The following is a 19,919-nucleotide window of genomic DNA, read 5'->3' on the forward strand; positions in this document are numbered from 1 at the left end:
TATACATGTTTTATTTGCCGGTCTTTTTATCCTGTAAGATGTGCGATCCGTATTCTTTCAAAGCGTCTCTGATCCGCACGTACGAACCAATCGAGCCAGAAACACACCCTTTCACCAAAATATAGCCCTTCTCAGCGTTCACGTCCAGAACCTCAAGGTTAAAGATGGTGTTGAGCTCGTCTCCAAGATGTCCGGCCATCTTCTTTCCTGGCAAGACTCTTGCGGGAGTAGTGTTCATACCTGTAGATCCTGCACTTCTATGTGCCAGAGATGTACCGTGGGAGGCTGGTAAACCAGAAAAGTTCCATCTCTTCATCACACCGGCAAATCCTTTACCCTTAGATTTGGAAATGATGTCGACTTTTTGTCCTGGCTTGAAATGGTCAGCCTTGAGTTCTGTGCCAAGCGGAAGAAGCCCCTGTTCGCTTTTCACTTGGAACTCGTAAAGACACTCTTTGGGAGAAACTTTGGCGTTTCTGAAATGGCCCAACATCGATTTGGTTTGGTTCTTCAACTTGTATCCGTATCCCAATTGAACAGCATAATATCCCTCCTTTTCCAAAGTCTTGTTGTAGATGACCTCCAGCTGATCGATTTCCAGAACCGTAGCAGGCACACGGGTGCCATCGCGGGCGTAGAACTGCGTCATACCACGCTTGACACCTATAAGACCCGGTCTGTCCAAAAGTCTTTTGCGTTGTCTGCGAGCCTCGGGACTCTTGAATGGCAGAGGAGCCTCGCTCTCAATCAAAGGAATGGCCATAGGAGAAACAAGCTGTCTCTTGGACAAGCCCGTCAAAATGGCCGACGAACTTAGCCGCTTGAACACTAAACTCGACATGTTACCAACTTGAAAACTTTTTAATGGTGATTTTTTTATTAAGACATTTTCACTCCATGCTTACATAAGACGAGTTACAAAGATTCAGTAAGGAGTGTATGGATGCGAGCATCTTTTGGCCAACTTGACAGGAGCAGCTTCCTGTTCAGGCTCACCAGGAATGACGTCTCTCTTGCTGACGTCACTCTTTCTGAGTTGCTCGATTTCATTAGGATCGTCTCCTTCAAATCCTTCCATACCTGGTTTAATTTCACCCTTACCATTGTTCTTCCAAGAACCACCGAAATGGTGGTTAACATAACAGTATTTTCCACAGTTGTTTTCCTTGTCCTCTCTGAAAGAAGCTCTTGGATAAATAACAACATCGTCAATCATGACAGGAGCTCTTAAACCAGCAAAGAATCTCCAAGATATCACGTCTCCTTCTCCAGTTTCAGGTCCGTAAAGCTCTCCAACAATGTCTCTTTGGTGGTCAATATCAACGATGGTTGGACTCTCGATAGAGTTCAAGTGAGCGTAGATGGTGTCAGTCCAAACAACAGGTCCGGTCCATTCCATAATGTCCACGGAAGAACATCTGTCAACACCCTTGAAATCTTTGTAGTATGCCTGCAGTTTGTCGTTCTTCTTGGCCTGGAAAGTGGTTTCCACAATCTTGGCAATCAATTTTCTGAGAATAGGATGTCTGGCCTTGGCCTTAAATGTCCATTGTTCGAACTGGATTCTTCTGGTCATGTAGTGTTGCCAGTTCTCAACGTTAATGTCCTCTTCAACAGCCACCACGAAACCCACATTTCTATCAGAGTCGAACCACGCATCGACCGGTTTCTGCAAGTCCGTGTCAATATCTCCATAGACTCCTCCGTTCAGGAAAATCAACAAGTATCTAGAAAAGTCGGACTTGATAATCTTGTTTGGGAGCATCTCGAACGCCTCCAACACCTCAGGAACGGTGTCCTTGAAACGGATTTTCAAAACCTCCAAAATCTGCTCGTCTGTGAGCAGGTTGTACTTGTAGGTTGGGTTCTCGTTCTTCCACTTGTTAACCAGCTCTCTGTGCGGGAAATCTGGGTCGGTGGATGGAACTTTCCACATTTGCCAGATGTTCTTTTCGATTCTTCTGGCACTGTTGTCAAATGGGAAGAATTTAGCAAGTCTGTCTGCGGTCACTGCAGCATCATATGGATTAGCACCGCGGGATTTAGGATTAAGTCTGTAAAAGTTGTTGAGTGCCTCGGAGATGATTTGGTCTTCTGTGTTGATAGACCATCCGGTCGAAAATCTGAACAAAATCAGACCCAACACGAGTCCGACGAAAATGGACAGCTTTCTGAACCGAGGCGACACCGACGACGAGGTCGAGTTAATACCTCTGTAAGGCGAGGCTTTGCTCATATCAGCGAATGTAAGCAACAAGTGGTTTCTCGCAAACTGTCAGTTTTTCAGGTCTTTCTGATCTTAAAGCAATGAACTTTGTTTGTATTTGTGTGGAGTCCAAGATGATAATGGACAACCGCAAAATCTAAGTTCAAATAACTCAAATGACACGAGGTTTATAAAAGAAGCTTTCTGTTTAGCTGGCTATTTTTTTTTAAAATTCTGATCGTTCCTTTTAAATAATGGTGCAGATTGAGATGGGTGAATTTACTGGGGGAAAACGCTGTGGAGGGCGGTGAAAGATTACCAGGATCGCATAGTTGTCGATTTTGTAGATGACTGGGATCATCTGGTCTTCCTTGCGACTCGCTCAGCCTACAAACCACCTGAAACTCGTGGTACCCCTTAGTATTACGTGGCACGCCGATCGACGATAAATTATAGCGTCGATCCTGCCATGCTTTTTTTTTATTGTTGGTTCTTGTGCTTTGAAAACCTTATTAGTCTCTTTGAATCATAAATGTTTAAGAAATTCTCCAAAGACGACGTCCACACGCGTTCCAACCTCAAGTCCTCGGTTCAGCGAGGCTTGAAGACCAAGTTCGTCGAACAGTATCCGGGATTCGAGTCCATCATCGACGAGCTTGTGCCAAAGAAGTCGACTGTGATGCACTACAAGTGTGAGGACAAAATCCAGCTCTATTTGGTGGACGGAGAGGTCCTGTTCTACCAGAAGTTCGACGAGCTGCTTCCTGCATTGAGATTGGTCCACAAATACCCTTCGCTGTTCCCTAGAGTCCAGGTCGATCGGGGAGCCATCAAATTCGTTCTTTCCGGAGCAAACATTATGTGTCCCGGTCTCACATCCAAGGGCGGAAAACTGCCGGACGAAAACATACCCAAGGATACCACGGTGGCGATCTACGCCGAGGGAAAAGAGCACGCGTTAGCCGTGGGAAAACTATTGATGAGCACTGACGACATTAAGACCATTAACAAAGACGTGGGAATCGAGCTATACCATTACTTAGGCGATGGATTATGGACTTTCCGCGAATAAGTAGTAATTAATGAAAGCATTTAATTGATTTGGTAGCATTCTGCAAGACGTGCGATTTATTAATATTGGTAATATATATTTTTGAGATTTTTGTTGTTAACTTCTTTATCAAATGGTTTCAGACAACTACGGGATAGTTGTTGATTCGGGCTCTTCTGGCTCGCGGATTCAGATCTACAAATGGAAAGATCCAGAAGAATTACAGAAAGAGTCCAAGGATGACGGTATATTGTCCTCTGTTCCTCAGATTGTTCAGGAGGACAATTGGACCTACAAGATATCCAAGGGACTATCTACTTTTGCAGACCATCCAAACGATGTTTGGGAGGACCATTTTGAGCCTTTGGTTGAGTATGCCGAGCAGATCATCCCTGAGGATAAGCTCTCGTCTACCCCTATTTTTATTCAAGCCACGGCAGGGATGCGTCTAATTCCACAACAAAAGCGCGAAAAGGTGCTGGAAAAGGTTTGCAAGGCCCTGAAAGAACACACACATTTCAAGATCGACAGTTGTGAGGACCACGTTCAGGTCATCGACGGAGAAACAGAGGGACTTTATGGCTGGATTGGTCTCAATTATCTCAAGGGGAAGTTGAATAATTACGACTCGAAAGCATCAATCACAGACCATGACTCGTTTGGATTTATGGATATGGGTGGAGCATCCACCCAGATAGCGTTTGTTCCCTCGGACATGAAGGATATCGAGCAACATAAGGACGATCTGTATAAAGTGAGGCTCAGAAACATCAACGGAGAGTCGCAGGACTGGTCTGTTTTCGTGTCCACCTGGCTGGGTTTTGGAGCTAACGAGGCGCGCAAACGGCATTTGAAGAACCTGATTGGAACCTTGCCAGAAGGCCTGAACTATGATTCTGACGGTGATAGCAAGTACGATCTATTTGATCCATGTTCTCCAAAAAACATGCAGATCGAACAAGAGTTGAACGGCATCACGTATCAGATCACAGGCCAAGGAGACTACAAAACGTGTTTGAAACACATCTATCCTCTTTTGTTGAAGCATTTGCCGTGTAAAGAGGATCCATGTTTATTTAACGGTGTTCATGCACCAAAGATCGATTTCGAGAAGGACAAATTTGTCGGTGTGAGTGAGTACTGGTACACGGCCAACGATGTGTTCCACATGGGAGGAGCTTATAATTTTCTCAAGTTTGAGGAAAGACTCAAGGAATTCTGCGAGACAGAATGGGAGCAGATAGAGACCAATTTCCGGAATAACCAGTATGGAAGCAACATCCCAGAACCTATCTTAAGAGACTCATGTTTCAAAGCAAGTTGGGTGGTCAACGTTCTTCATGAAGGGTTTGAGTTACCTCGTATTGGTTTTGAAAAGGACGATCTAAGCAACGACGAAATTGAGAAGCTCAACAAACAAGACACAGAACATATTCCATTCCAAAGTGCCAACCAGATCGACGGAGCAGAGCTTTCGTGGACGCTGGGAAAGATCGTTTTGTATGCGTCTTCTCAAATACCTACCAACGACGGTGGCTCCGTGGGAGTGGTTCCAAGTGAGACAGTCCAGTACATTTCCCCAGCTCCGATTCTGGGTTCAACCAATGAGGAATCGTTGCAAGGATACTTTGTTTTCATGATTGGACTGCTGTTCTTTGGTGCCTTGAGTTACGGATTGTACACGAAGAAACACGTTTCGTTCAAGTTTTTGAAAGGACGCAATATCAAGAATATCCAGGCGAGTTCAACTAGACGATTTTTCCAACAAGGATACTCCGAGATCCTCAACAGAGTAAAGCACCTGAGACACCCAACCACCTCGTCAGACGAGGAGTCTGCAATCTACGAAGACGACAATTTACCAGGGTTGCAAAGACGCACATCTTCTTCATCGATCCCCGCCAATACCAGCACTTTGAGAACGCGCTCAAATGTCAATCTGTCAGACACGCTCAATGATATTCCGCACTTTGGACGGTCTTTCTCTGCCAACTCTCTTCCTGGCAAGATCAGCACTAACGGCGACAAATCTGGTCTTACTTTCGATTTCATGGGCAAGAAGTACAACAAGTACATAAAACGGTCGGAGTCGCCCGGCCGGTCTGTTCCGTTCCCTCAACCGTTAAGCATGACTGGCGGGTCCCAGTTGGAGCTCAAAACTCTAGCAAAGGGCAAAACCAGCGACTAGTTACAATCGAATCGCGTCGATAGACCCAATCGACGCAGATAGCTGATTTAGAAAAAAAATCAGCAAAAAAATTTTAGATCTGAAAAAATTATCTTACACAGGACATGCGTGTTAAGAAGCCGACCTCAAAGCGGACATCCACCCGGATGCGGGAAGGAATTAAGAAGAAGGCTGCTGCTCAACGTAGAAAGGAAAAGAAGCAGTCGAAGAAGGACGTCACATGGAAGTCCAAGCACAAGAAGGACCCTGGTATTCCTGCCAGCTTCCCATATAAAGACCGTTTACTGTCGCAAATTGAGGACACCAAGCGACTAGAGCAGGAGGAAAGACAAAGAAAGAGATCCGAGAGAAAGCTGGAGCAATTACAGGGCCATGAGGAGGAAATGATGAGCGAAGACGACGAGGATATGGAAGCTGACGAGGGAAACAACCTGGCAGCTTTGCTTGAGTCTGCCGAAAAGGCGGCCGAGGAATTCTCTGGCGAAACAGCTCAGGAACCAATGGACGAGGAAGATCTCGAGGTGGTTGACTACGAAATTTCTGTGAGCGATGACGAAGCCAATACTCAACAGGAGAAGTCCAGAAAGCAGTTTGACAAGATTTTCAAGTCTGTGGTTGAGGCATCGGATGTTGTGTTGTATATTCTGGATGCGCGGGATCCAGAGGCCACGCGGTCGCGGAAAGTTGAGGAGGCTGTTTTGCAGAACTCGTCTAAACGTTTGATTTTTGTGGTTAACAAGGTGGATCTGATTCCAGAAGACAACCTCAAGACCTGGTTAGACTACTTGAAGCAGTCTTTCCCAACAATTCCTTTGAAGGCAAGCAGTGGTTCTACCAACGCCCAGTCGTTCAACCGTAAGTTGACCCAAGCTGCCTCTGCATCTACACTTTTACAAGCATTAAAATCTTACTCGCAGAAATCGAACTTGAAGAGAGCAATTGTTGTTGGTGTGATAGGGTATCCTAATGTTGGAAAATCGTCTGTTATCAATGCGCTCACTTCCAGACACGGTGGATCTTCCAACGTTTGTCCTGTTGGAAACCAAGCTGGTGTGACTACTTCGCTGAGAGAGGTCAAGATCGACAACAAGCTCAAGATCCTCGATTCTCCAGGAATTGTGTTCCCAGACACCAAGAAGAAGAACAAGCAGCTTCAGGAGGCCGAACTGGTTCTTCTGAACTCAATTCCTCCTAAACAAGTGAAGGACCCTCTTCCTCCAATTAAGCTTTTGCTCAAAAGATTGGCCAAGAACACACAAATGGCTGATGGATTCAAGAACTTTTACCAGTTGCCGCCATTGCCATCTTCCGACCTGGACGAGTTCGCAAAACAGGTGCTGATCCACATCGCTAGAAAACAAGGTCGTTTGGGCAAAGGAGGTATTCCTAACCTGCACTCTGCTGGAGTGACTGTTCTGAACGATTGGAGAGACGGCAAGATTGTGGGATGGACGGTCCCACAGCCGCGTGAAGAGGCCAAGAACATCAGCAGTGTGAGCAAACTGTCTGCGCCAGCCAAGGTTGAACAAACTACGGTGGTGAAAGAATGGGCCAAAGAGTTTGATTTGGACGCGCTCTTTGCTGAAGTTGGGGTTTAGCGGATATAATCTTACTAATACATTAGACGGGATAATACTTAAGCCTGGGAAGCCAAGAATGCTTTGATGGCAGATGGGTTAGCACCAATGATTCTCTTAACTTCCTTACCGTCCTTGAGGAACAAGATGGTAGGCATAGAGCTGACGTCCCACTGAGAAGCGACTTCTGGCAAAGCATCAACGTCAACCTTGTAGAAGTCGAAGTCGGAATACTCAGCAGAAAACTTCTCCAACAATGGAGCAATCATTTTGCAAGGGCCACACCAAGTGGCAAAGAAGTCGATGACCACAAGTTTGGAAACAGAGGTGAGCGACTTGAACTCGTCAGCAGATTCGATAACCTTCATATTGTTGTGTGTGATTTCTTTGGATGAACCGGTAGTTGTTGATAGAACTCGATTGAACAGTACAATAAGAACAATTAGTACCAAGAAACTATACATTCGAAATTTACTTTCGAGATTTTGTGCTCTTTATATATCGGCATTCTGGCCACACAGTTTGGAAAAAAGTTAGTAAGCATCAATTTGTAATATGGAGGGTGCTAGAACAGCTTGAATAAACTAGGCAAATATGGCTTTGTATAAGGCGAACTATCAAATTAGCCGATTCTAGACTATTTAGTAAACACAGGTTAAGGCTCGGTTGTCGGCAAGCATGTGTAGCAAGTGGGAATAGCCCCATGGCATCTGGTGATATTGTAGCCGGGTAAGTTTGGTAATTAGAGGCTGGAAATAGCTCGTGCGTCAACCAAAGAAATATAATTAAAAAAAAGGCAAGAAGGTTAGACAGTTGATGGAATTGTCTTTAGCCAGCTGGGTTTGACTAATACAATAATAGCTATTGCGCTTTTGTTTTTTTATCACAGGTGGTAGAATTTACAAAGCACCAACTATACAGATTCGTTACAACCTGGATTATTTGAAGAAATATCTCAAATTTTCTCTTATCCGAACAAAGGAAACGGATTTTAAAGATATAGCAATTTGGACTTGGCGGGGTGCAAAAAGTGCTATTAATTGCTTGCCACACCTGACATAATTGGCTCTTCAGTTAGTTCATACTTATTTCCAGTCATTTGAAGAGCGCCCAGTGTGTTCCTTTATTTTCTTTTAACTGGGAATAACGTCTTATACCGAGTTTTTCTGGCCAGCCAATTTTATAGAGTCTTGCATAAGGAGAAACAGGTTCTCTGGTCAGTGCTATGTCGTTTTTGTCGGCACTACTCTGCTGTTTTGACAACGAAAAAGCCGAGAGGCAAGAAACTCTGATATCAAACCAGCCAAAACTTACAGCAACTCAATCGAATTTACAGAAGGCTCTCAGTCACAGACCTTCAAACTCCCAACTTTCTAGCAAGCCGTCTGCCACACAGGAACCAGACTCAAACTCGAAGAAACACTCGACACAACCGAGAATGATTCCTTCGGACCACAACGAAAATGCTGCATTTAAACAAAATGCGGTCACGGAGCTGACCGATTCGAAAGATTCAACAGATAGTTCGAAAGACGACGAGACGCTAAATGCCGCTCAAGAGTCTCCAGATACCAACACACAAATTCTTCAGAAACAGGCCATCCCTAGATCGATGGACCCGGTGCCAGACACGGGAATCTTGACCCAGACACCGGAGGCAGAGGTGATTCAGAATGAAGAGGAGGATGAGGAAATTTTGTACCAAGACGAACCTATGGACGAGGACCATTTTGAAGACTTGGACCTCACCCGAATCCAGACCGACCAGGTTGTTGCATCGTCGGGCTGGCTTTTGGATCCTCCTCCAGCCCATTTGAAAGGGAAGAAGTGTTTGGTTCTTGACCTTGATGAGACTCTTGTGCATTCGTCGTTCAAGTACATTCGACATTCCGACTTTGTGATTCCAGTGGAGATCGAGAACCAAATACACAACGTTTACGTGATCAAGCGTCCCGGAGTGGACGAGTTTTTGAAACGATGTGGTGAGTTATACGAGGTTGTTGTGTTCACCGCTTCTGTTTCGAGATATGGTGATCCATTACTGGATATTTTGGATGTGCACAAATCTGTTCATCATAGGTTATTCCGGGAGAGTTGCTACAACTACCAAGGAAACTACATCAAGAACTTGTCCCAGATGGGAAGACCTTTGAAAGACCTGATTATCATTGATAACTCGCCAGCCTCTTACATTTTCCATCCACAGCATTCGATTCCTATTTCGAGTTGGTTCTCAGACACTCACGATTGTGAGCTTATAGACTTGCTCCCCTTTTTGGAGGATCTTGCGGAAAAGAACGTTGACGATATTGGATTGGTTTTGGATGTGAATTTGTGAGTTCGGGCGAAGAGCTGGGCTCTTTGTTCGTCGGCAACCTTCATACATAGATGTATACTAATCTTTTAATTTAAGCAAGTGTCGATTTTTCCAGCTGCGGCCGGTGATTGTAGGGAGGGAAAAAAAAGATTAGGCGCACGGGGTTTTCCGCCGCCAGCGGGGCGGTGGATATTTTTGCCCTGTCTCGTAACTGCAAGTGATTGACTGGCACGCGTTTTTGGATTTGCACAAATTATAGTCCTGACAGATATCTATTGTTTTCTAAGACATGGTCTAGATCTAATTTCAGACTAAATAGATTGTGACACAGCGGCTACACACCACATTTCGTCTAACGCGCTTGAAAGAGGAACACTATGTCGACCAAATCTTCGATCAGGCGTTCGTTTTGGGGTCCGATAAGGGGCTCGACCAAGTCGAAGGAAAAACCAGAAAAGGCAATCCAGCAAGAGATAAAGACTCCGCGAGCGAAGGTGTCATCTCGCGCAGGTACTGGCAGCAGGGCAAGCAAGCGACAGTCGATGGTTATTGATCCTTCAGAGCTCAGCCGAGCCATGGGTCACGGTGAACCCGACGACAAGGAAAATTTGCCTCTGAATCGATCTAAACATAGAACCGTGTACGAAGAAGACAGCGACGGCGAAGATGCAGACATCACAGCCGATTCCAGCACGGTTCTGGAGATCCTGGATATGGATACTAACGACACAACTACCTTATTAGACACAGCATTTGACGATTACAAAATAGCACTCCAAGCATTATCGTTGGAGGACAACGATAACCCAGACCAGAAACTCGCTCTGGGCGACACATACAACGACACAGACGACCTCAAAAGCACACTCGGGACTCCATCGCGTCAGGAACAGGTGGAAACGCGTGTCATCGAGCGTGTCGGGTTCACCATCGTTGGTACCGAGTTCATAACCAAGGACGACGAGAACAACGAGATCAGGAAGAGTTTCTTCAGCTCGGACTACGACAACCTGTTTGACGACGTGGAGCTCGACACTTCCTCGCCCAAACCAATACAGAGAACTTCATTATATTTCGGGGGCTTTACAGATCTTTCCAGATGAGCTTTTCGAGCGTATCGCTTTTATTCTTCACCTCACGCACAAACCCGAGTGTCTGGAGCTCGGCAAGACTCTTCAAGAACCAGCTCAGAGTCATTTTGTCCCAGTTCAGGTCGGTCCATTCGATTTGGATGCCGGTCTGCCGAGTTCTTTCTTGCAAAACAGGCTCCAGCTGTTCGCGAGGCAGCGAGCTCTTGAACACCTGGTAGAAGTCGTACACGTTGGAGACAACACCGGCCTCTCTAGACAGTTTGAACAGCTCGATGACGGATGGTTCTAGCAGCTTGTACAGCTTGATGTCGGGATGTTCAGGGTGTAACTGCTTCAGATCGGAATGCATCGTGTTGAACAGATAGTTTTGCGAGTTTAGCAACGAGTCGATGCAAGTTTCGCGGATTTTCGGGTTGAACGAGTTGGAAAGGAGGTCCATTGCAGAGAGGTCGACGCAACAGATTTCTCTGAAGGGGATTTTATTAAGGTCGAGGTCCTCCAAGTGTTGCAAAAATGCATTATTGAGCGTGGAGACGAGCTTGGACACCTCGGTTTTTGACGACAGCTTCCAGAGCTGGGACTCTTGGAAGATGGGCCCGAAGTCCTCGTCCTCCATGACTGTCTTCACGAACGAATTGATATCATGCAAACTTGCTTTGGAAATGCCCTGCCACAAGGGCTGGAGAAACTCAAAGTTGTCCAGGTTCTTGTCCGGGTCGTCCAAGTGCACGTTTTGGAACGTCAATCTGAACAGATCCAGGTTCTGGGTCCACACTGATGATTCAAGGAAATACTCTTGCATAAAATTTAGCAGATCAAAAAACGTCTTCATCTCGTAGCGCCAGAGGATCAGCTTGTTGATGCTGGTTCTTAACAGCTTGCCCAGGTCCTCGTCGTTGTCTGTCAGAAGAAGTTTGTGGAAATGCTGTGCTGACTCTTTATCCAGGTATTGACTGTAGCTTCTGACCGACGGCAGTCTTTTGAACACGTCAAATACGTACGAGTTGAGCTTTGTCTTTGTGAAGTCGTTCGTCCACATGACACTTAGTGGCTGGCTGAAGTAGTGGCCCATGTAGATGATTTTGATGCTGTTGATGAACTGCGCAGTAGACACTCTGGATTTGAGTTTGAGGAACTCCAGAACCAGTTTGGGGTCAAAAATCAGCGAGTTGTACGGGTCGTGGATGTTGAACAGCAGTTCCTCCATGATATGCGTGACTGCCGTATCGGAATTGTCGATCTCAAAGTACTTTGGTTGCAAGTACCGCACAGTGAGCTTTGGAAGCTTCTCCTGGAAGATCTCGAACGGCGTGGACATGCCGATGACCAGCTTGATGGCCCAGTCGTACGCGTTGTTGTAGTCCCACATGAGTTTCACCAACGGGGTCAGAATCGCCGTGGGGAACGAGTCAGCGTCCTCCACCATTACTATGAGTATTTTCTCCTTGGCATAAACTTTCTCCATCAACGAGTCCATGTCAAACACGCGGGACTGGGTCTCGTCTTCATCGGCGTCGCTCATCGCATCATCAGCGTCGGACTCGGCCTCGGCCTCGTCTGCGGCCTGGTCCAGCTCGGTTTTAAGTCCCCTGGTGATCTGCGTAGCCAGGATCTTCATCGTGAAGCTCACCGTGCTGCAAACCTTGCTGCTCAGCCGCACGACTATCGCATTCGCAATCTCTCTGTCCAGATGTGTCCACACCTTGTCCAGTAGCAGCGAGTGGTTCGAGATGTTGGGGCCTAGGTTGAGCAAGGCTGTGCTGACGTTTCTTGGTTGGCCAAGAAACACGGTGGGGGTATCCTGGACGCGGAAGAACTGGTCTAGCTCCACAAACATGTGCTCATCCGCGGCGGCAAGAATTCGGGAAATAGAGGCGTGCTGCTTGCTCCAGTTCGCGCAGAACAGCTCGTATCGACGGTGCTGGTTCTCTTCGGGCTCGTTCCCGTTCAGCAGACGAACAAACGGGATCTCTGCGTTCGTGGGGACACCTTCGGTGTAGAAAACAGGGACACTGGGCTCATCTGTCTGCAAAGCATCCCCTGCAAGCTCGTACACCACCTTCTGGGAGTCCATGAAATCGTCAAACGACATGATCACAGTGCAAGAGTTTTACCGTGGAAATTTACTTTTTGCACAGCCGTCAAGTTGAACCCAGACAGTGGGTGCAATGGGGTTGTCTTTTAGGTGATGGATGGGGTGGCATTTTGTCGCGAGTTCTCCACCAACACTCCCCACCATCACACCGAATCTACTGCCTGGCCGGTCCTAAACATCACCTCGTTATTACATAGCGCACTAGTTCTTCATTTTCTCCCGCAGCTCGAGCGCGGTGCTCTTCTCCACCTGGTACAGCGAACACACAATGTACCGCCCGTTCAAATTGAACCCCTTGAGCTTCTCCAGAGCGGTCTGGCAGCTCTTGTAGTTGGTGTACACCACCAAAGCCTGTCCCTTGAGCTCCTTGTCCGCGCCAACACGGATCTCGTGCACGTTGCCGAACTGGCCAAAGATCTCGTACAGCTCGGCCGACTTGGCCTCGTACGGCAGGTTCTTGACAAGAATGATGGGGAACTCAAACTGGTTCCGGAACAGACTCATAAATATTTCAGACTAAAATATTTCTTTGCTCATAATAAATAATCCTAATAGCATATACATGTAATAAATAGGTCGTTAGTACTCGGCTAGACGCAATTTCTTGCCGATATCTCTCGTGGTGAGCACTTTGTGGCGCGAGAATGGTGGCTCGGGAGAGTGCTCGCGCGACTTGATCAGATCCGAGTTGCTGTCCACCTCGAACGAGTCGTAGCCTCCCAGTAAACGGATGATGGCCGGTCTGGTACGGCCCACACGCAGGTCCTGCAGCTTGTTGACCACCTCCTGACCGAAAGATGCCTCTTCGTCCGGTTTCAGCGACTCGACATAAACCTGCTCCATTTCCAGGAACGAGCTGTTAAGCGTGTCCATGAACCGCTGCGTCTGGCGGTGCTTGGAAGAAGCGCATATGGTGATCGAGTTGTCCTTGATGATGTAGCCCAGACCAAATCCATTTGCAGACACCGGGCCGAACCCGAACAGTTTCAGAGATGGGTTGCCGCAGTTGGACGTGGAGATGATGGTGTTGTTCAGCTTGTCCCAGCCGGCGTCCGCAAAGATTGACGGCACGTCCGACAGGTCTGTGTCTTTTATCAGGTCGCCCAGGTCGCTCAGGGTGTTCTCGTCGTCGGAGTCGGAAGCGGCTCCCAGAGGTTCTCCGCCGTAGTACCGCTTCCAGATGCAGAAAAGAGCATACAGATGTCTATCCTGGCCCAGACCCTTGGAACAGTCTCTGGTGCGTGCCGAGTGCGCAGCACACGCATCCTTGAGCAGCTTCACCTTGTCGCGCACGCTCACGTGCTCGTCCAGGAATTTGGTGACAAACTCGTTCGATTGCAACGAAACAGTGCGGATGGCCTCTGTTCGTCCGTGCAGAAACTGTTTGGTCATTGATGGCTCGTAAGTGGACTCAATCTTTCCATAGAGAGCGTAGTATGCCAGCTGGAAACCCATTTGCACAAAAGCGTCGGGCGACATGCCCATTTTCTTGATGCGCTCCATTCCGTACGACCTGAACTCGAGCGTGGAGAACTCGTTCTGGTGGATCAGGTCGCTGAGTCTGGTCTCGCCAAACCGCAGGGCCAGCGACAGCTCGGTGGTAAGGTCCCATTCAAGCTTGCGCGGACTCGTCATCACGTTGCCAAAACTGGCAGGGTCCCTGGTAGCAGGGTCTGGAGAAACAGATTTCCACAGCGACGGAGAGTTCACGTTGATGGTGCGTGCAAACCTTAGAATCGAGTCCGTATAGATATCCGAGGCAAACCGCAAAACAGTGTGGCCGTCCACGCCCGTGTGTTCGAAGTTGATGCCGACTTTGGCATCTTTGGTGACAATCAGTTGCAACTTGTCGTACCACCGGTTGGTGCAGGTTCCGATCTGAACACCGTTTTCGAGGCGCGACTCGCCACAAAGGAAGTTCTTGGCCATGCGTGTGAGGTCAGAGCCGACCTCGACGTTGTCGAGAACCACCACAAACAGCGCCGAGTCGAGGATCTTGAGGATTTCTGAGTTGACCGGGTCGTTGACGATCTTCTCGCGCAAACCAGCCCAGATACGGCGGTTCTCTGTGGTGAGCACTCCGAAACTGGACTTGGCAATGTCTTGCACGCTTGTTGTCTCGGAGTCGTCGACGATGCTCTGCAGGTTGAGTTTGATGTCGAGCTCTGTGAGGATCAGGTCGTTGTTGTCGTCTAGGGCGTCAAACCAGTAGAACTGCGACTTGCTGAGCACAACAATGTGTCTGGACTGGGTGTCTGTTTGCAGAACGCACCCTGTGCGGGTCGGGACCCTGCTGGACCCGAAAAGTTTCGGGTACTGGTCCATATCCAACGGTGCCCCGTTTTTCAGCTTGTCCACGCTCAGCTCGTTCTTGCGCAGAGCACGCACAAACCGCAGACTCGACGTGGTGAGACTGGCTGCCCGCGACACCTGTGTGGATTTGAGCGGCGTGGGGTCGTCCTCCAGCATGATAAACGGGTTCAGATTCAAAACCACAGGAGAATCGTAGTTCAAGTACGAGTCGTACCAGAACTGCTCAATGTAAGAATCGCGAGATTTGGCATACTCCACCAACTGGCGTTGCAAAACAGGCCCCACCGTATGCAGAAATTTTTGACAGCTGGCGACGGTCTGCGAGTGCTCGTTCTCCGTTTGCAAGGGTTTAAGCACCTGGATATATTTCTCCAGGGTCTCCTCCAAGTCAGGGATTGGAAGCTTCTTGAGACTAGGTTGGTATTCGAAAGTAGACATAGGAACCAACCAGTGGTGTCCTTGTCCAGTATTTAAACTCTTGACACAAGGTCATTGCTCAGGGGGTGCCCGTGACGTTCTCGTGACCGGTGTCCGGCCCATCGGATTTGCACAGCCAAAGTGTGGAGAAAAAAACATCGTTAAATTCTATGTAGCAAAAAATAGTCGCTTTCCAGAAGTGGCTATTGGTCGTCTATGTTCGTTACTGTAGGTTGAGACGTTCCAGAACGTCTGTGGCAACCAGGTTTTCCACCAGGTCCTCTACTGGGCCTTGATGGGATTCGGGGTCGTTTTCTGTTTCTGCATCGTCGTTGCCGTTGTGTTCTAGTGGATCGTGGCTGTCTTCGGCAGCAACAAGCACCCCGTCCTTGACGCTCCAGCCCGGGTTTTCATGCTGGGTCGTTAGGGCCGATGACGCACCCATCAACGAGCTCTGCTCCAGATTGGTGGCTCGCAGGGCGTCGATGCTCGCTATCGAATGGAACGAAAGATGATCGGGATGCGATACATGGCTGTTTCTCTCTTCTAAAGAGTAGAGACTCTCAAAGTCGGTAGCGACAGATGCAGAAATGGAGTTGGACTTGGGCGGGCGAATTGATGGTTTTTGCTGGTGTTTCTGGAAGTATTCGTCAGCAATGTCGGGCATGGACTGGGCTCTCGGTGGCTGGAACTGAGGAGCAGCAGGAATGCCGGGACTGAGCAACTTGAGCTTGGTGGATGGAGACGTTAGCGGCGAGGTATTACCGGTGGCAATCGAAATGATCGACGAACCGGACTCAGAGGCACTTTTGCGCGAAGAGGTGACGATAGGCGCTGGCACACTCTTCTTGAGCTTCTTGGTGAGTTTTCCAAAGGGGTTGGGGAAGTTGAGCAAAGGAGAAGCAAGTCCGTTAAACACTTTTTCCTCTGAGCTTCGCCTGCTTACGCTGGTTGGAGATGGATTGGAAGAATATTCGTGGGCAACATCGGCCGAATTTACAGTACTGACAGACAAAGATCTGCTTTTAAAGAAGTCTGCCTGGAAATGCTGAAATTCCACGCCGTCAGGAGTTCTATCAGCAGTTGTAATATTCATCAAATTCCATACGGTAAACTTTTGGATAGATCACCTTTTATATACATTACTTGTCCGGGAAACCTGTATTGAATAATTTAGCACAGCATCGCATATTACACACAGCATCTTGTTCTCGTTAATAGGAAAATAATAGCCTTGATGCATTCGCTAGTCGATATTCGGGCTGGCCAGCCAGAAGTTTCATTGTCGGTGTTGGACAGAAAAACTCCCCAGACCGGGCAAACAATGCACACCTAGCACCGTAAATCGAATGCTATGCCGTTTTGGGAAAAAATAACTCGCATTGCTCAACCTGTACAAATCGTCTTAATTGTTGCGTCTGTCGACATTTCGGCGTCTGTACCAGCTCACAAAATCGCGGACACTTGTTCTTACACGTCTGAAATCCTTTGAGTTGATTGCAGATTCCACAGTGCGGAGTAGTTTCAGCCTTTCATCGTCGCTCACACTGCCGTTCGGCAAATGCACGATAGCCCGGTCTAGCCACCCGAGACCCACCTTGGACCCGCCTTCCAACGTGCTCAACTTGACAACTTTCACCAATAATTCGTTAGCCTCGGGCCAACAGTCGCTTGGGAACGTGTAGATCAGTCCGGCCATCAACTTCGTCAGCACCTCTTCGCCAGTGCTGACTGCAAAATTAATAACCTTGAATTTCAGCCCGTCTGGAATATCTTCAATCATCGACACAGGAGGTGCTTCAAACCCCCACGAGTAGAAATCAACCAGATACTGCAGAATGGACGAAACTGTCCCCTGTTCGTAATATGCCTGGAGGCCTTTAACCGCAACGCCGTAAACAGGCTCCACCAGATTGCTTTCTATTAGTCGGACAGGTAAGAACATCAAGATGTCGTTGCACATCCTGAAAAAGTCCTCCACCAGCTCGGTGTATTCGGAGATCTCCTGCTCTCCAAGTTGGTTGAAGATCTTGATAAAGTTTCCTGTCTGCTGCACGGAAAATCCCCAAACTGCCTCCTTGATTTGTGCTGAGACGTCTTCCTCAGCTGCATATTCCTTAATAAAAGCACCAGACACCCACAAGTAGCACCCATGGCGGTAACTCTCAAATCCAGAAACAAGCATCTCGGCCGTGGTCGACACAACAGGAAGGAGATAGGTCTTGTAGCTCTGCAGGGACCGTCTGACAAGTTTCATGCACCGTTCACTCACCTTGACGGACCTGCCGTGTGTTTGGATCAGGCGTAACACAAGAGGCCACAAAACCTCCATGGCGATCTTGGCAATAGGATGGCTCGGATTGGAAAAGCTTCTTGGCTTCAATGCGTCCACATAGATCGTCAAGATCTCGACAGTGTCTGCTATTTGTGTATCCAATTTATCCAGCTCGGCCGAGTTGGACGGCTGTGCGTTGCAGTACTGATCCAGTTTCTCCAACGTTGGTTTCCAGAACATCAAGGTGATGTTGTACAACTTGTCGTTATCTCTTTCCTCACGTAGAATATGTGCGATTCCCTCGGTGATGTCGTACAACGACTCCACGTCCAAAGAGTTCTCAACGTTGGAGTAGAAGCTGTACAGCTGCTCCAAGTAATTGCTCAATAACGACGCACAGTCCATACAGAAGTACTTGAGCGCATGGGAAGCAGCAATGATGATCTCCATGTTTTGTTGTTGTTGGAACCCGGTGGTGATGTAGTTGAGTTGTTCTTCCAAATGTTCAGGGTGTTTGGCAGTCCACTCCGTGTACCGACCAAGAACCAACGTGGCAGCGTATCTGATCTTTGGATTCTCCGGTAGCTGAATCAGATACCGCATGATCTGTGGCAAGATCTTGTTTTCCTTGGTTCCGACCTCCTTGGCCATGGCACGCATGCTGAACAAAGGAGCCTCTATTTCCTGCCACATCACTTGACGTCCCTGTGTATGCAAGTTCATTTGGTTTTGCAAAATCTGGAAAGGAATGTTCAATGCAGCAGGGGCCCCGATAACTGCACAGCAGTCCTTTAGAACGTCGCCCATGTCGTAGCGGAACTCTTTGAACTTGTCTTCTGCTTCTTTGTCATTATTAAATAGATCCTTGAGATCTGTCGAGTTGGAGGTGATTGGATACCGTAAGTGTTTGATCAGAATTTCCACCAGTTGACTGTATGTTTCCGTATAACAGACACGGGCCTCGCGACGGGCCTCTGATGTCAGTAACGACTTGAGGTCGTACCAGAATTTGAACGTGTACTTCACCACGTCCAGGTCTTCCTCGTATGCTGTGAGTTGCAAGATGATGTCCACCAACGGCTTGAAATTATATGGATCTTTGGCAATATAGACGTGCCAAGACTCGCCAGCCGTCGAGAACAGCTCTGTAAATCTTTCCACCTTGTCGGGATCGTCCTGGCTTTCTGCCAGGAGCGGTTTGAGTTTGAGAAGCTGTTCGTAAAGAGCAATAATGACCTCTTGGTTGTCGCACTCGACAGTTTCTCCGACTATGGTGGACAAACACTCGATAGCCGTGTCGAACGTATCGTCAGACAATAGTCCGTCAAAGATTAGCGAGCAAAGAGCAGAGTTGGACAGGATTTGCTCAAAAGGAATGTCGATGATCCACGACTTGATGCATGCTAGAACCAAGGTATTTGTGCTTGTTGGGTTGGTGGCCTTGGAGTTAGCCAGAGTCGTGAGAATGTATAGAATGGACTCGATGTTTGCTCCAAGAAGCTGGTGTGCTCTTGTCTCAAACTCCATGTCAGTCAATGGTGTTTTCTTGACATCGAGCAGTTCTTCGGGCAGGATCTTCAGAAACTCCAGCAGAGTTTCTGTGGATGGTCCCGACAATGTAGAGATGATTTCTTCCACCGCGTTTGTCCATTCCAAATACTGAAGTGCAAAGTTGGCCAGCGAAATACAAAGCTGTGTGATGATGAGTTTTTGTTTGCCCGAGTACGCCACCATCAGCTGGAGCAGCGATGACTTGAATGCCGACCTCTGCTCGTTTGGAAGCTGCGAGAAGTCGTACTGAACCTTTGAACGGAGCGTCTGAGCAGCAAAGACGGTGGCCTGTACCGAAGACGAGGGATCGGTCAAAATATTGAACGCAGTTTGCCACGCCTCCTCAGACCGTTGAAACGCTAGTAAATACTCGTTCGCTTGATCTTTAACGCCAGGCGCAGAGTTCCCGTACAGGGTTTCCAGCGCCTGATTCAATTGAACGGGGACAGACATAACAATACAAATTAGGTTAGGAGCGAAAAAAAAAATATCACGAAAAATATATATAAACTGAAAAGTCAAACAGAGCACTAATGTCGGGACGCAAACAGAAAGTGATGGTTCCTCCCATCAATCAGATCTTCAAATATCTTCAGCAGCAGTCGCGGGTGACTATATGGCTTTACGAGCAGGTCGGAGTCAGAATTACCGGTATCATACGTGGATTTGACGAGTTTATGAACATAGTGATAGACGAGGCTGTTGAGGTGGAGGTTGACACGCAAAAGGAGCGCAAATTGGGCAGAATTTTACTCAAGGGCGATAATATCACGCTAGTTAGTGGGGAGTGAACTTGAAACCGGCCACTACAAGCAGAACTACAAACAATTCGATCATA

At 47.7% G+C, this 19,919-nt stretch overlaps 15 protein-coding genes and 1 pseudogene across 16 annotated transcripts; 11 read left to right on the top strand and 5 right to left on the bottom strand.

Moving 5' to 3' along the window:
• Positions 1–10: 10 nt before the first annotated feature.
• OGAPHI_004044 (uncharacterized protein) lies at positions 11–841 on the bottom strand (the record flags this gene model as incomplete). The annotated part of the gene is made up of 1 exon (XM_046205080.1): positions 11–841. The coding sequence occupies one exon, from the start codon at positions 839–841 to the stop codon at positions 11–13; it is 831 nt and encodes a 276-aa protein (XP_046061060.1).
• Positions 165–3,278, top strand: OGAPHI_004045 (uncharacterized protein; the record flags this gene model as incomplete). Its single annotated transcript, XM_046205081.1, has 3 exons — positions 165–442; positions 1,237–2,215; positions 2,802–3,278. The coding sequence occupies 3 exons, from the start codon at positions 165–167 to the stop codon at positions 3,276–3,278; spliced, it is 1,734 nt and encodes a 577-aa protein (XP_046061061.1).
• On the bottom strand, positions 926–2,236 carry OGAPHI_004046 (uncharacterized protein; the record flags this gene model as incomplete). The annotated part of the gene is made up of 1 exon (XM_046205082.1): positions 926–2,236. One exon carries the CDS (start codon positions 2,234–2,236, stop codon positions 926–928), a length of 1,311 nt encoding a protein of 436 aa, XP_046061062.1.
• Positions 3,279–3,390: 112 nt separating the features above from the next.
• Positions 3,391–5,445, top strand: OGAPHI_004047 (uncharacterized protein; the record flags this gene model as incomplete). The annotated part of the gene is made up of 1 exon (XM_046205083.1): positions 3,391–5,445. One exon carries the CDS (start codon positions 3,391–3,393, stop codon positions 5,443–5,445), a length of 2,055 nt encoding a protein of 684 aa, XP_046061063.1.
• Positions 5,446–5,549: 104 nt separating this feature from the next.
• Positions 5,550–7,043, top strand: OGAPHI_004048 (uncharacterized protein; the record flags this gene model as incomplete). Its single annotated transcript, XM_046205085.1, has 1 exon — positions 5,550–7,043. One exon carries the CDS (start codon positions 5,550–5,552, stop codon positions 7,041–7,043), a length of 1,494 nt encoding a protein of 497 aa, XP_046061064.1.
• Positions 7,044–7,081: 38 nt separating this feature from the next.
• Positions 7,082–7,390, bottom strand: OGAPHI_004049 (uncharacterized protein; the record flags this gene model as incomplete). The annotated part of the gene is made up of 1 exon (XM_046205086.1): positions 7,082–7,390. One exon carries the CDS (start codon positions 7,388–7,390, stop codon positions 7,082–7,084), a length of 309 nt encoding a protein of 102 aa, XP_046061065.1.
• An 857-nt stretch (positions 7,391–8,247) lies between these two features.
• Positions 8,248–9,360, top strand: OGAPHI_004050 (uncharacterized protein; the record flags this gene model as incomplete). The annotated part of the gene is made up of 1 exon (XM_046205087.1): positions 8,248–9,360. One exon carries the CDS (start codon positions 8,248–8,250, stop codon positions 9,358–9,360), a length of 1,113 nt encoding a protein of 370 aa, XP_046061066.1.
• A 356-nt stretch (positions 9,361–9,716) lies between these two features.
• On the top strand, positions 9,717–10,442 carry OGAPHI_004051 (uncharacterized protein; the record flags this gene model as incomplete). The annotated part of the gene is made up of 1 exon (XM_046205088.1): positions 9,717–10,442. One exon carries the CDS (start codon positions 9,717–9,719, stop codon positions 10,440–10,442), a length of 726 nt encoding a protein of 241 aa, XP_046061067.1.
• On the bottom strand, positions 10,423–12,522 carry OGAPHI_004052 (uncharacterized protein; the record flags this gene model as incomplete). Its single annotated transcript, XM_046205089.1, has 1 exon — positions 10,423–12,522. The coding sequence occupies one exon, from the start codon at positions 12,520–12,522 to the stop codon at positions 10,423–10,425; it is 2,100 nt and encodes a 699-aa protein (XP_046061068.1).
• On the top strand, positions 10,820–11,269 carry OGAPHI_004053 (uncharacterized protein; the record flags this gene model as incomplete). Its single annotated transcript, XM_046205090.1, has 1 exon — positions 10,820–11,269. The coding sequence occupies one exon, from the start codon at positions 10,820–10,822 to the stop codon at positions 11,267–11,269; it is 450 nt and encodes a 149-aa protein (XP_046061069.1).
• Positions 11,507–11,791, top strand: OGAPHI_004054 (uncharacterized protein; the record flags this gene model as incomplete). Its single annotated transcript, XM_046205091.1, has 1 exon — positions 11,507–11,791. One exon carries the CDS (start codon positions 11,507–11,509, stop codon positions 11,789–11,791), a length of 285 nt encoding a protein of 94 aa, XP_046061070.1.
• Positions 12,523–12,726: 204 nt separating the features above from the next.
• On the bottom strand, positions 12,727–19,534 carry OGAPHI_004055 (annotated as a pseudogene). The gene is made up of 4 exons: positions 16,698–19,534; positions 15,483–16,328; positions 13,112–15,313; positions 12,727–13,024 (listed from the first exon to the last, which is right to left on the bottom strand). Coding segments are annotated over exons 1-4 (6,183 nt in total).
• Positions 13,920–14,535, top strand: OGAPHI_004056 (uncharacterized protein; the record flags this gene model as incomplete). Its single annotated transcript, XM_046205092.1, has 3 exons — positions 13,920–13,959; positions 14,057–14,188; positions 14,285–14,535. 3 exons carry the CDS (start codon positions 13,920–13,922, stop codon positions 14,533–14,535), a joined length of 423 nt encoding a protein of 140 aa, XP_046061071.1.
• Positions 15,963–16,307, top strand: OGAPHI_004057 (uncharacterized protein; the record flags this gene model as incomplete). The annotated part of the gene is made up of 1 exon (XM_046205093.1): positions 15,963–16,307. One exon carries the CDS (start codon positions 15,963–15,965, stop codon positions 16,305–16,307), a length of 345 nt encoding a protein of 114 aa, XP_046061072.1.
• On the top strand, positions 18,762–19,193 carry OGAPHI_004058 (uncharacterized protein; the record flags this gene model as incomplete). The annotated part of the gene is made up of 1 exon (XM_046205095.1): positions 18,762–19,193. The coding sequence occupies one exon, from the start codon at positions 18,762–18,764 to the stop codon at positions 19,191–19,193; it is 432 nt and encodes a 143-aa protein (XP_046061073.1).
• Positions 19,535–19,614: 80 nt separating the features above from the next.
• OGAPHI_004059 (uncharacterized protein) lies at positions 19,615–19,872 on the top strand (the record flags this gene model as incomplete). The annotated part of the gene is made up of 1 exon (XM_046205096.1): positions 19,615–19,872. One exon carries the CDS (start codon positions 19,615–19,617, stop codon positions 19,870–19,872), a length of 258 nt encoding a protein of 85 aa, XP_046061074.1.
• Positions 19,873–19,919: the final 47 nt, after the last annotated feature.

This window comes from Ogataea philodendri, assembly GCF_020536065.1.
Source record: "Ogataea philodendri strain CBS6075 chromosome Unknown scaffold2, whole genome shotgun sequence".
Lineage (NCBI taxonomy): Eukaryota > Fungi > Ascomycota > Pichiomycetes > Pichiales > Pichiaceae > Ogataea > Ogataea philodendri.